The sequence below is a fragment of the Mastigoproctus giganteus genome, chromosome 1, assembly GCF_048544385.1.
Source record: "Mastigoproctus giganteus isolate SK-2022 chromosome 1, ASM4854438v1, whole genome shotgun sequence".
Taxonomy (NCBI): Eukaryota; Metazoa; Arthropoda; class Arachnida; order Uropygi; family Thelyphonidae; genus Mastigoproctus; species Mastigoproctus giganteus.
Window position 1 is genome coordinate 107,906,851 of NC_143575.1, and position 14,432 is coordinate 107,921,282.

The window sequence follows — 14,432 nt, forward strand, 5'->3', positions numbered from 1 at the left end:
GGCTTATGCCACACATTCTTATAACTGAATTAAAATTCAGTTCGTAAACAATCACAATGACTGCTTCATACATATATGATGAACAGTATTTTATTTTGGAGAGTCCATCGTAAAGTAATTTAATCTGATATTAAATTACATATCATTTAGATTAAATTAGTTTTGAATAAATACTGTACTATATATTATTCATTGCATGTTTTTTTCAGCCTCATTTAACTCTGTTACAAATCGTAAAATGCTGTACATGAAGTTTGTTGGGGGTTATAATCTCTCTCTCTCAGAATTGCAGAAGGAATGCCCCTAAAATAACTTGAAGGCTGACATGTACAATTCAAAAATATTTTTGAAAATGCTAATTAATTTGGCAGCACCCCTCTGATGGCACCAGGCCCAAATTATGTAAAATAGCACTATAAATGAGATGCAACATTGGACCAATAAAATAGACTATGCCCCATCTCAATGGAGGATCACAAGGCCAATAATGACTGGTAAATTTCTGGATTTTGAACACTGGACAAATCTACACAAACCATTACACTAATAGATTTGTGAATGCAGTGGATTTGGTTAAGATTTCATTATTGAATAAGTTTTGCAGGTTTTTATGTAGGTAAATAGAAAGTAAAGAGAATGGGGACTAACAAAACTGGAAATCAAAACTATAGAAAACCTGGAAGGTACATGAAAAATAAGAAATAGCAAGTACTTAATGCTGTGGATCCCATGATTTCAATGTCATCAAGGGTCAACCACAGGACACCAAGAAGTAAAGCCTATTTCTGACATGAAATATACATGCTGCATGGTGGAAACAGCAAAGCCGTATTGAATTTTGGAATGAAGTGGGGAAACAGTCAAAGTAGTGGGCAAGAGTAAAGCTAACATTTCATGGCTGACTTGCTATCTCCTTTTGAGGTATGACATACCATAAATACTTGGAACTTATTTCCAATAATCCTTTTGCTCCATATACTCCACAGTATGGAATCTCCATCTCCTGTTGGTCAGCATTTGAAATGTTTTATTTTCCTCTTGCCTGCTGCTGCTTAATTCAATATTCAGTGTGGCTTCAGTTTCCACCATGTGCTATATATATATTTCATGTCAAAGCAGACCTTATTTCTTGTGGCTTCAACAGGTCTACCCTTGATGAAGACAGTGAAATCATGGAATCTACAGCATTAAAGTACTTTATATTTTTCATGTACCTTCCAGTTTTTTTCTGTAGTTCCCATTCTTTATTTTCTATCTACCTATATTCCATTATGGTCATTGGGCTCTTTCTGCATTATATAGCAGTGTCCCTGGTCCATAAACAATCTAAAATTATTGTAACCACTTTCTGTATGTATATGTGCATCCTACATTCTTCTCATCTCATTTATTTAAATCTAAATATTTAAGTATTTCTTAGCTGGTATGAAAAGCCTAATAGCTTCTATCATTACTTCTCTGAATGCTTCCCATTTAGAATATGCAGTTGGTAACATCAGTTGTCCCACTAAATACAATTTTTAAAAATTGTCTTACCTTTTCAAAAGCAAAGACCCTTCCTTCCCTTACATATGAGTAAATCCCACATGAAGATACTGTGCCTTGCCACCTAGTGGTTCTTTAGACCCTTATTGTGTGAATATTCACTCCTGGTAATTAACTCAGGAATATTACTTCCTCATGTTACCTCACTAACATGCTGCAGCACGCCTCTGTAGCCAGGTGGGAGGGAGCAGCAGTGCGTGTAGCACATGCTTCTTGATTAGACTGGGATTTGAGCCTGTCACCACCAAATACGGAGGATGCAGAAAGGTCAGGGAATGACCACCACATATCCCAGAGCAATATGGCCTTAGTTGCTAATGCTCCTAAAAACCAAATAACTAACATGCTGCAACAGAAAGTCATCCAGTAAATCCACAAGTTGTCTTGCTAATACATGTGTATATCAACACATTTTCAGTTAATAACTGAAAGGTTAACATCCCCCATTATAAAACATTCTTATTTACTGGCCCACTTTCTGTACAGTTTATTGTACTCATTACACTCATTGGGCTTCTACTCATTTTTGCTTTCTCAGTGTTTCACACCAAACTGATTCAGTATTGTTGGGATATCATATGTGGTGTCACAAAGATATCAGAAATGGAATTTGAGGGTACAATATATACAGAAAGGGGAGGAGGGGGTCATGCTGTTAGTAAAGAAACAATCTAAGGAAGTGCATCCAGTTAACATGGATGGACAGTATAGTGTTTGAGTCAGTTTGGTGTGACATGAGCACTAGAAAGCACAAATGAGGGTATGAGTTAGTTATAGGCCTATTAACTGAGTACAATGAACTATTCTGATAAACAGTGAGCCAGTAAATCAGAATGTCTTATGGGGGAATTTAACTTCCCAGATATTGACTAGAACTTGTGGATTTATTGGATGATTATTTTCTGTAGCAGCATATTTGAAAGGCAGCCAAAGGGAGTAATATTCTTGATCTGATTATCAGCAGTGACTATTCATGCATTAAGAAAATGCAGATAAAGGAACAACTAGGTGGCAGTTTTCAGTGTCTTGATGTGAGATTGAGTAAAAGCTGTCACTACCATCAGGGCTAAATGGTTCTCAGGTGAATGAGACAAGGCAGAAGAAAAATACATGGGATGCATATAAATTATCAGGTGACAAGAAGGCTACAACAGATAGAAGCTGGTCTGTAATCAAGTCACAAAGGAGGTAAAGGCAGATTACAAGAAATCTTTGGCAGAGGAAACAAAGAAAAACAGCAAAGTTCTTTATTTATGTAAACTCTAGAAGGAAGGGATCCATCAGATTGGCCCATTTGATATTGATGGTTCAATTGCTGAGGATTCTGCTCGGGTAGCTCACAAACTGAGTATTTTGCATCTACATTCCCACACAAGTTAGGGGAGGAGAATGCCAGATGTTTATCAAACTAACAGGGAGCTAAATAATTTTCAAATAACTGAGAGCAAATTGGAGGAGAAATTCTTGAAGTTAAACATAAGAAAGGCAACTGGGGTGGATGGATCTATCTAGTTATATTAAAGGAGGCATCAAAGGAAGCAGGCCTTCTGCTATACATAGTAAAGTGCTCAGGAGCATTAATGCAGTTCTGAGTGAACTGGGGTTAAAGTCTGACTGCTAAATATGATTAACATTTGTATTGATTTATTGTGAACCCCACTTACCTGATTGTCATGCTAGAGTATAAACAAGAACATTGAGGGCATCCTTGGACTCAAGGGAAGTCCCCATTTACTAGACTTGTCTCAAATACACAAGGGATCAAATGGTGACACAGGTAATTAGATTGGAAGTTTTACTTCTGCTCTGGGGAAAATAATGGAGTCAATAATTAAAGCACTCCAGGATCATCTAGACAAGGATGCAGTTATAGTTCAGACCTAGCAGGGGTTTGTTAATAGAAATCTTGTCTGACCAACTTGATTCGATACTAAAATGTGGTCACAAAGGAACCGGATGCAAAAAATGATTTTTTTATATAAACCCCAAACACATGAGGTGTTAGAACCTATAGTACTTAGTACTGTGCTTGGGTTGGAGGTTGAAGACGAAAGAAGATATTTGTTGACATTGGACTTAAACTTCTGTAGACTAATTTTCAGAAAATACAAAGGAAGGTTGTTCCAGAAAATAGCAGTTGAATGAATAAACAACAAAGATGAAAAGTTGGTTCTGTGAGCTTGAAGTTGGACAATAAATGGATGTTGGCTGGTGGTGGCACATGTTTGGACAGGCACCTCTGTAGCCAGGTGGGAAGGAGAAGCAGTGCATAGCACCCAGTTCTTGATTAAACTGGGGTTAGAGCCCATCACCAAATACAGGATGTGGAAAGGTCAGGGAATGACCACTGCATATCCCAGAGCAATATGGCCTTAGTTGCTAATGCTCCAAAAAAACCGAAACGTGTTCGCTCTCTTTTGAGAGCAGGAATTATAGAAGCTAATTCAGAAGAACAGTGCCCATGGAAGTATATGTAGAAGAGGCATGCAGCAGAAACAGTACAGTCTATGAGACAGTGCAGAGACTGTTAGGTTAATTAATGATTCATCTCTAACTTCCCTCTTCTGAATGGAATCAAGAAGCCTGAGAGGTTTTGGGGCCACCACCACAGATGTGGGAACAATATTCCATGGCAGGGCAGATTTGCAATTTATAGAGTGAACAGCTGTTTAGAAGAAAAGTAATGCCAAGAGTGAAAGAAAACAAGTTCTTAGATGCAGAGGAAACTATTTGTAATGTGCTTGTGCCAAGACATTAGAAGTTGGGGTAAACCCCAAAAGAGATGTCATCTTGCCTAGAAATCAGAGTGTCACTAAAGATAAGTATAGGAGCTGAAGAATCCTTTTTTCAAGATATAAGACAACACTGAGATTTAGAAGGGTTGAAATCAACTAAGTTGTTTTTGCCCCACTGGAGAATTACCTGAAGACAAACAATTTAAGGAATTGGTAGCAGATTTTCAAGAAGTTGAAGCTGATTGAGCAGGACAAGGTTTCTCAAAATGGAAAGTGGAGTGGAATGTGATGTGCTATCATCAGCAAGACTATGGATAGGATTTCCAGTCAATTGAAGGTCATTAATATAAGAGGAAAAGAGTGGTGGGAAAGAACTGAACCTTGGGGGACACTGGCATTAGTGGAGAAGTTAGAAGACGGAGCCATCACCCTCAGTGAGCAATCAGAGAGAAAATTGGATAACCAATTACTAAAAACAGTTTGCAAACCATAAGATGGAAGCTTGTTTAGAACACTTATGCCAAACACAATCAAAAGCCTTTGAGATGTCAAGAGCAACTGCTTATGTTTCACCAAACCTTTCCATTGAATTAGTCCATAAATGGGTAACATAAGCCAGAATATCACCAGTGGATCAACACTGACGGAATCCATACTGGCAATTGTTGATCAGACGGAAGGTTTCTAGGTAGTTTAAAATTTGGCAGTTAATTGATTTCTCCATTACTTTAGAAAGAGTAGAAGTAATTGTAATGGGACAATAATTGGTTGGATGGGATTTGTTCCTCTTTTTAGGAACTGGCTGGATATGAGCAAATTTCCAAGCAGAAGGAAAAAACTTTGGAATAAGAAAGTGAAAAAAGGTGGCAAAGAATAGGAGTAAGTTCAGGAGCACAGGTTTTGAGAACAAGTGGAGAAATACCATCAGGACCTGGAGCTTTCTTAGCATCAAGATTCATCAAAATCCTTTTGATGGAAGACCACAAGAGGCATTGAATGGAGTGTGTTGGGAATAGTGGGAGGTGTTTTACCAAGATTGTTAATGCAATAGTTGAAAGAAAAATGGGATGCTAGCAAGTCAGCTTTATCCTTGGCTGAAATGACAACCAAACCATCTGGTTTGGACAGAGGTGGGAGCAGAGATGGGCAAAAGTTGTGGCCAATGTCTTTGGCAAGAGACCAGAATGCCAGCTACCATCAGGGCAAGAAGCAAGTTTTCTACTCTTAGCCTGTTCAAACTCTAGTTTGGACTAGTTAATAACTGCTTTCCAATTGTTGCAAGCTTTGGTGTAGGCAGAAAAACAACTGAATTAGAAACAAGCAAATTACAAATACAACATTCTTCTCTTGAACAGCCTTAGCACATTTATTGGAAAACCAATGTTTAGATAAAGGACAAGATTTTAAAGTGGAGTGTGGGATAAAGGATTCCATTCCTGCAAGAATAATTTCACTGACACAATCTAAGCAAACGTTGACATCAGAACTTTTGAAACAGTAATCCAACCAAGGAAAAGAAGTCTTATAGGTCATCCCATTTTGCCTTCTTGTAATGCCAAACAGCAAGAGGTTGGGAATAGCCATGAGATAAAGGTTCCATTGGAGAAGAGACAATCACCAAGTTGTGATCTAAAGGACCTCTCACTTCAACCATGTACTTAGAAGGGTTTTGTGAGAAAAAGATCAAGCATATTGGCTGTATGCTTAGGATTGTCTGTATTCTTGTAGGTAAATGATCTGTACAAGATCATTAGTAATTGCAAAAGCCTCGGCATCTCGACCAGCTGGGTCAGTGTGACTAGAAAATGGAAGCCAGCTGGAGTTGTGAATATTAAAATCACGAAGGAAAATTACTTCCTGTTAGGAAAGTTGGGCTGGAGAAAGTAAAGTTGCAAAGAGGAAGTCAAAGAACTCCAAGTGATTAGTGAAATTGTGAATGGTAGAGACAACAGATGAATTTGACACATTGAGGTAGAGATTACACAAGTTACCACCTTTGAGGCAAAAAGAATCATACAGCAAATAATTTGGGCATCTAAGATCAGTAGTTGAATCAACTGATAACTGAGATTCTCTCAGAAAAAGTACATGGTTTGGCAGATTGAAGTGGAAATGGACATTGTTGAGATTAGGATTGAGACCACATATTTGTGAAATGAATTTGGAAGTGCTTGGGAGGGTTAGATCTTTTCACAGATAAGCTTGCTCTATTAGTTTGACAATTCATGGTGTATTCAATAGTAAGAAAAAGGTGGGTGGGATATGCTGTATAAAGTAATGAAATTTTTGGATATGGTGTACACACATGGTAAGAATATACCCAGATCCTTGACATAATGTGGCCTTGACAATGCTCCCTGTATACACACTACTCGGACTCCCTCCAGTCACTATCTGGCAGAGTAGAGGTAGCAAGATTATACACTAGCTGATCCAGAAGCCTCCTAGAGTTACTAATAGGTTCGGTCTAATGTATTAACTAGCAGCCGGCCTGTGAACAGTTTTAGAGCTGTACCCTCAATGTAAGGAATATTGTATCTCATCACAATGTTCATAACCTCACAAGTAATCAATCATACTGTATGTTGGAAGGGTTGACCAGAACTTAGCTCTAGAGACTAAACATGGGTTCCACCACTTCAAGCCTCCAATAAGCAAAGTGGTGGTATTGCACTGGTTGAGTAATCTACCACCTAGTACTGCCTGGTAACAGAGGGGTGTTCCTTCATGTAGTGTGGGTGACACACCTCAACCCCTGCTTACATTGGTTCACACCTGGAAGGTCACCCACCATGTACTTAGAAGGTGCATGGAGGTTATACCCAGGATTACTAACAGTCCCACCATCATGAAGGTGCAAGCAGAGGATTTGGGCTGTCACAGACAGTCCAGACTTTGCCAAAATTGGGTCCACTTGACTTGAGTGTTACCTGAATATCAGTTCCATCAGCATTTTAGACTCACAGGTAGCAAGTACATCTTGTCTGGCATATCTGACAGAATGTGTGTGACAGCCTCAAGGACCAAATCCAAGAATATACTTGGATTTTAGGAAAGCTTATGATACTGTTGCTCATGGAAGACTACTTTGCAAATTGGAGGTGTATGGCATTAAGGGCAAATTGCTGCTATGAATAAAGGGATGGTTGAGTAGGAGAAGATGGTAGTAATTAATGAACACTGCTGTGGATAATATGATTAGTGGGGTCCTGAAGGGATTAGTGATGAGTTCATTGCTATTTTCTATATTTATCAATGATATTAATAAAGGTATATCAGGTTTGGTGTCCAACTTTGTAGATGATACAAAGATTGGTAGGGACAGTATGTTACCACAACAAGATCTGGAAAAGTTGATGAGCTGAGAGGTGGCAGCTGAAGTTTAACATTGACAAATGCAAAGAGCTATATATGCCTAGCAGTAACCCCAAAGTAACATAGGACCTAGAGGTTATCACAGACATTCTCAGATATGCTGGACAACACTTGCTAGCTGAGTGTCAAATGCTGTTGGAACTGATATTTGGGTGACATTCAAGTTGTAACCCTATTTTGAAGTCTGGACAGTCTGACAACCAAATCCTCTGCTTGCACTCTTATTAACCCTAGGTATAAACTCCATGCACATGATGGGTGACTACCCAGGTGTGAACCAATATAAGCAGGGGTTGAGGTGTGGCACCCACACCATACAGGAAAGTCACCCCTTTTACCAGGCAGTACTAGGTGGTACATCTAATCAACTGGTGAAATACCACCACTTTGCTTATTGGAGGTTTGAAGTGGTGGAACCCATGTTTAGTCTCCAGAGCTAAGTTCTGGTCAACCCTTCCCATCTCTTCCATCAGTCAGTATGACTGACTTTTAAGGTTATGAACAGGCAAGATCAAATCTTATGTTTTGAGGGTACAGCTCTAAAATGGTATTTGTAGGCTGGCCACTAGTTAGTACACTGGACCAAACCTATTGGTAACTCTTTAGGAGGCTTCCAGATCAGCTAGTGTATAATCTTGCCACCTCTACTCTGCCAGATAGTGACTGGAGGGAGTCCAAGTAGTGTATATGTGAAGCTTTGTCAAAGCCACATTATGTCAAGGATCTGGGTATATTCTATCCAATTTTTGGATATGCAATTTCCAAAAACTTCATTACTCATACAGCATGTCCCCCCAACTTTTTTCTTACTATTGAATATACCGTGAATTGTCAAACTAACAGTAAGCTTATCTGTGAAAAGCTCTAAACCTCCCAAACACTTCCTAGTTCATTTCACAAATACAGCAGGCCCCCATTATAACGCGATTCGCTTTAACGCTGTTCTTATATTATAACTCGTATCTGACTATAACACTGTCACAGATCACTATAACGCTCTTTTTTTCAGATTACATTTTTGGCATATTTAACGAAATCGTTTCATTTGATGGAGTCGATAGCTTGAAAATGAATATAAAAACATGGTTAAAACGTTTCCCACGCCGACTTGAGAAATATTCCCATGCTCAGTGAAATTCTCTCCTGCGCTAATTTAATTGCAGTACAGTGACTTGTTATGTAGTTCAGAGATCAACATTTTAAAAAATTATCAAGTATATGCATTTATCTGAAGTCTAGTCATCACTCAGTACAGTATTAGACATTGTGCATAACGGACAGTTTAATTTGAACATTGTATCATAATTAATGCAACACAGTTACATTTTCGAAGAGTTAATAATGGCCAATAAGAATGAAAAAGCAACAACGTCTGGGTGCAGTACAAAGACTATAAATGTAAGAAAAGTACTACTGGATTTGAAAATTAAATTAGATGTTTTGAAGCGAATCGATCCGGTCAAAGACAAGCAGATGTGTGCCATAATTTAGGACTTGCAAGTTTAACTGTAAGAACAATTATAAAAAAATAAAGAATTAATTTAGCAGCGGGAAAGATAGCTGTTGCACTGCAAGCAACTAGGACTAGGCCAGCTATCAAGATTGAAATGGAAAGACTAACTAATTTTATTGAAGATAATATCCAATGCAGAATTCAGTTAAGTTAAATATTATAAATAATAAAAGAGGAGAGATTAGCCTATATGATGATCTAAAGAAAACTCACCTAAAAAAAGAAATGTGGGACCATTCAAACTGGTAACGGCTGGTTGAATAGATTTAAAATCTAGGGAGAAGCTGCAAGTGCAGATCAAGGAGCCGAAACTTTCAAAAAAGAACTTGTTAAAATTATTGAAGAGGGGTATTGTGTGTTATACTTCTCAACAAGTTTATAACATAGATGAAGCAGGACTTTTGTGGAAACGAATGCCTAAAAGAAGTTTCATATTGAAAGAAGCAGAAAACATGCCAGCTTTCAAAGCGGCGAAGGATCGGGTGACTATTGTTGGGTGGTAATTAAACTGCGGGGGATTTTTAAAATTAATACCCCTTTTAGTTTATATGGAAGAGGGCCAAAATTCAACCCAAAATTGACACATTTTTCATAATTAAATTCATCAATTAAATTAAATCAATTTAGATCAATTAAATTCATGATTTTAATTGTAATTTTAAGTTTAATTTTGATACGTAAGTAGTTACCATATAATTATATACGTATGTAATGCAGAATATTTTATATGTACAAATATTTTGACCGACATTTGTGCATCTTTTCACTGTTTATTATTAATTAGGAAATATCCTATGGCACCGATCGCAACTCACAAATACATATGTTACCTTATGGGAATGCGGCGCTCACTTAGCGCTCTGTTTTTCCGGAACGCATTATCAGCGTTAAGTGGGGGTCACCTGTATATGGTCTCAATTCTAATCTCAACAATGTCAGTTTCCACTTGAAGTCTGCCAAACCTAATGTACTTTTTCTGAGTGAATCTGTTATTGGTTGATTCAACCACTGCTCATCTCAGTTGCCAAAATTATTTGGTGTATGATTCCTTTCACCTCAAAGGTGATACTTGTGCATATGACCATTCTGATATTCCCTGTCAGAGACTTGGTAATTTAGAATCTCCTTTTCATGCTTAAAATCTCTACCTCATTGTATCAAATTCACCTGTTGTCTCTGCTGTTCTACCAACTTCAGTAATCACTTGAAGCGGACTTCCTCTTTGCAACTTTACTTTCTCCAGTCCAACTTTCCTAACAGTGAGAATTTTCCTTGGTGATTTTTACATTCAACTCCAGCTGATTTTGGTTTTCTAGTCACACTGACCCAGCTAGTCATGATGTTGAGGCTTTTGCAATTACTAATGAATCCTGCAGAAACTCAACCATACAGCAAACATGCTTGGTCTTTTCTCACAAATAACCCTTCTAAGTACATGGACAAAGTGAGTGGTCCTTTAGGCACCTCAGATTGCAACTTGGTGATTGTCTTCTCCAATGGAGTCTTATCTCATGGCTATTCCCAACCTCTTATTGTTTGGCATTATAAGAATGCAAAATAGGATGACCTGCAAAATTTATTTTGTTTTCCTTGGTTGGATTACTGCTTAAACTTCTGATGTCAGCATTTGCTCAGATCATGTCAGTGAAATTCTCTTAGGAATGGAATCCTTTATTCCACACTCCACTTTAAAATCTTGTCCTTTATCTAAACCTTGGTTTCTAACAAATGTGCTAAGGCTGTTCAAGAGAAGAATGTTGCATATTGTAATTGGCTTTTTTCCAAATCTTCATTTTCTGTCTATACCAAAGCTTATAACAATTGTGAAGCAGTTATTAATCAGTCCAAACTAGATTTTGAACTGCCTAAGAGTAGAACACTTGTTTCTTGCCCTAATGGTAGCTGAGCATCCTGGTTTCTTGCCAAAGCTATTGGCTGCAAATTTTGCCCATCTCTGCTTCCACCTCTGTCAAAACCAGTTGGTTCTGTTATCACTTCAGCCAAGAATAAAGCTGACCTGCTTGCATCCATTTTTCTTCCAACTTCTGTATTAATGATCTTGGTAAAATGCCTCCCACCATTCCCAACACTCCATTAAATGCCCCTGTGGTCTTCCATCAAAAAGATGTTGGATTTTAATGAATCTTGATGCTAAGAAAGCTCCAGATCCTGGTGGTATTTCTCCACTTGTTCTCAAAACCTGTGCTCCTGAACTTACTCCTGTTCTTTGCTGCCTTTTTCACTTTCTTATTCAACAGGTGTTTTTTCTTCTGCTTGAAAATTTGCTCATATCCAGCCAGTTCCTAAAAGGGTGACAAATCCCTCCCATTGTCAATTGCAATTACTTCTACTCATTTCTGAAGTGATGAAGAAATCAACTCTTAAAGTTCATTTCTTCATCACTTCAGAAATGAGTAGATTCAGAAATGTTTAAGAGTTGAAGAAATCAACTCTTAAACTACCTTGAAACATCCCGTCTGATCAACGATCACCAGTATGGATTTAGTCAGTGTTGATCCACTTGTGATATTCTGGCTTAAGTTTTCCATTTATGGAAAAATTTGGGTAACACAAGCAGTTGCTCTTGACAATCTCAAAGGCTTTTGATTGTTTGGCATAAAGGTCTCCTAAACAAGCTTCCATCTTATGGTTTGCCAACTGTTTCTTGTAATTGGTTATCCAGTTTTCTCTCTGATCACTCACTGAGGGTGATGGTAAATAGCTCTGTTTTTAACTTTTCCACTAATGCTGGTTTCCCCAAGGTTCAGTTCTTTCTCTTACTCTTTTCCTCTTGTATATTAATGACCTTCTTCCATTGACTGGAAATCCTATCCATAGTTTTGCCAATGATAGCACATTGAATTCCACCTTCCATTTTGAAAAACCTTGCCCTGCTCAATCAGCTTCAACTTCTCAAATATCTGCTTCCAATTCCTTAAATACAGATCTCCAGGTAATTCTCCAATGGGGCAAAGACAACTTAGTTGATTCCAATCCTTCTAAAACTGTCTTGTCTTATATCTCACAAAGGATTCTTCTCATATGCTTATCTTTGGTGACACTCCAATTTCTAGGCAAGATGACATCTCTTTCAGGGTTTACCCTGACTTCTAATCTGTCTTGGCACAAGCACATTACAAATATTGCTTCCTCTACATCTAAGAACTCAGTTTTTTCTTTCACTGTTGGCATTACTCTTCTGTGTACATTGGCACACAGTACCAATTTTATTCTGTACCAATATCTGTACTTTTACAGTACTCATTGGATGAAAGTTTACATTCTGGCAGTGAACATGTTAAGTAAATTCAGAGATTGCCTATTAGTAGCAACATGAACGTTTTTTCCTTAAAAGATGATTGCTGTTCTATAATATAAAATTTGTTGTCAGACATACCCATATTAATAGCTACATTTCTGTGGAATGAGTGCTTTGTACCATGGATGACTTCATTGTGTTGTGATTGCAATTCATAGTGTATTCTCCATCACTACTATGGTTAAGTGCTTAATTGATCTTTGAGGGAATCAACCCTGAGCCTGTCAGAATGTTGAATTTGTTTAATCTTTTTGTGCTCTACAACAAAAGACTGCCAACATTTTGGCAGTATTATCCCACTGCAGCACTTCAGAAAGGCTAGCACTAGTGCTGGTTTGCAAGAGTAGTTCTATTTTTTCTCCCCCTTCTGTTGCTAAAGCATTACTGCAACATCAAGCTTTCTTCCTTTTGTAGCCTCTTGTTTAGGGCATGATTCTAGTCTAAATTTAAAATTACCATGAGAAAAGTGTATTCTGTGATTATGCAGTGAGTACTTACTCTGCTGTTAAATTTCTAAATAATACTTGTGATTTTTCTAAGTGAATTTAATTTAGTTTCTTGTGGTAATAATTTTCTCTGTAAGAAACATTGCTTGGTTTGATCTATACTGTACAGATATCTTATTGGTTTTTCTCCTTTGTAGTGAGTGCACAAGTAGACGTGGTTTCAAATAGCACAAGTTCATCTGGACCTCAGACCACACCTTCACCTACATATGTGAACCTCACTACTGCTGAACCTACCTTGCCTATAACTACAGAGGTTAATCCCACACACACTGATAAAACTACTCAGTTTACAACTGAATCTAGTTTATCTTCTGTTACTACAGCACCTACAACTACTCAGTCACCAGTGGGTACTTGGATTGTACACAAAGAAAATGTTACTTGTATTTTGCTAACGATGGATGCAACTTTTAAGATACCATATACTACTACTACTACAGAAAAGGTAAGTTTTAAATTCCTATAATATTGTATGAAAATTATTGAAGTCTATTGAGAAATACTAATTGTGTTAAATTTAACAAGCAAGAAATGCTGTCCCTTCAAGGTTACTTAAGAAAACCAAAAACAATTGCTGTCCTAGTACTGATCCCTGGAACACTTATCCCAGGCTGAATGTTAACAGATTCATAACCCACTGCCATCTGTCTTCCTGTGGCCCATCTAAAAATTTTACTTGAGATTCCAATGTGTTCCAGCTTATCAAGGTAATGATCAAAATTGCATTACAGGATCATTTAGATAGGTATGGAGTTCTAAAGGAAACATGTGGTTTTGTAAAAAGAAAGTGTTTAACTGAGCTGTTTGTTTTGACCACTCATGAGCTGAATATAAGAATATTTGACACTTTCATTGTATTTCAGCAATACACTTAATTGGTTCCACATGAGATTATATATAAAACATTTTTTTCTTCCCTACACTGAAGTGAGACTAGCCAATTGATAGTTGCCCATTTCTTTCTTAAACTACCTTTATGTATTGGTGTGATATCTTGGCATTTCTCTAATCCAAGAGAATCTTCTGAGATTCTGATGCCCTCACAATTAACCTTAGTGGTTCATGCATTCCCTTGCTATCCTTCCTTTAAAATTACTGGGTGTATAAACTTCAGTGGCCTCACTTTCCTTAAAGCTAGAGAGCTGATGTTAAAAAATGCTTCATATCAGAAACTAATGGTGTTAACTGGCATCACTTAAGTTTCTCTTCACTATGAAGGATTTTTTGCCATAAGTGTTAATGGAAAGTACCTGTTCATTTCATCAACTGAATTATCAGACTTTTCTATACTTTTTTATCAAATTATCAAAGACTTTTTTTAATGAAACCCTAAACAAGAGGGGGTATTAGAACCAATGGTACTTAGTACCATGCTTGACTTGGATGTTGAAGATGAAACAATTTGTTGACATTAAACTTTAACTTCTGTAGACTAA

General features: G+C 37.5%; 1 protein-coding gene across 1 annotated transcript in view; it reads left to right on the forward strand.

Annotated features, from left to right (window-relative positions):
- Lamp1 (lysosome-associated membrane glycoprotein 1) overlaps positions 1-14,432 on the forward strand; it is a 55,163-nt gene that overhangs the window by 21,053 nt on the left and 19,678 nt on the right. Inside the window, exon 2 of the mRNA XM_090374200.1 lies at positions 13,131-13,441. Coding sequence (XP_090230326.1) covers positions 13,131-13,441 — 311 coding nt within the window. The remainder of the gene's footprint in view (positions 1-13,130; positions 13,442-14,432) is intronic.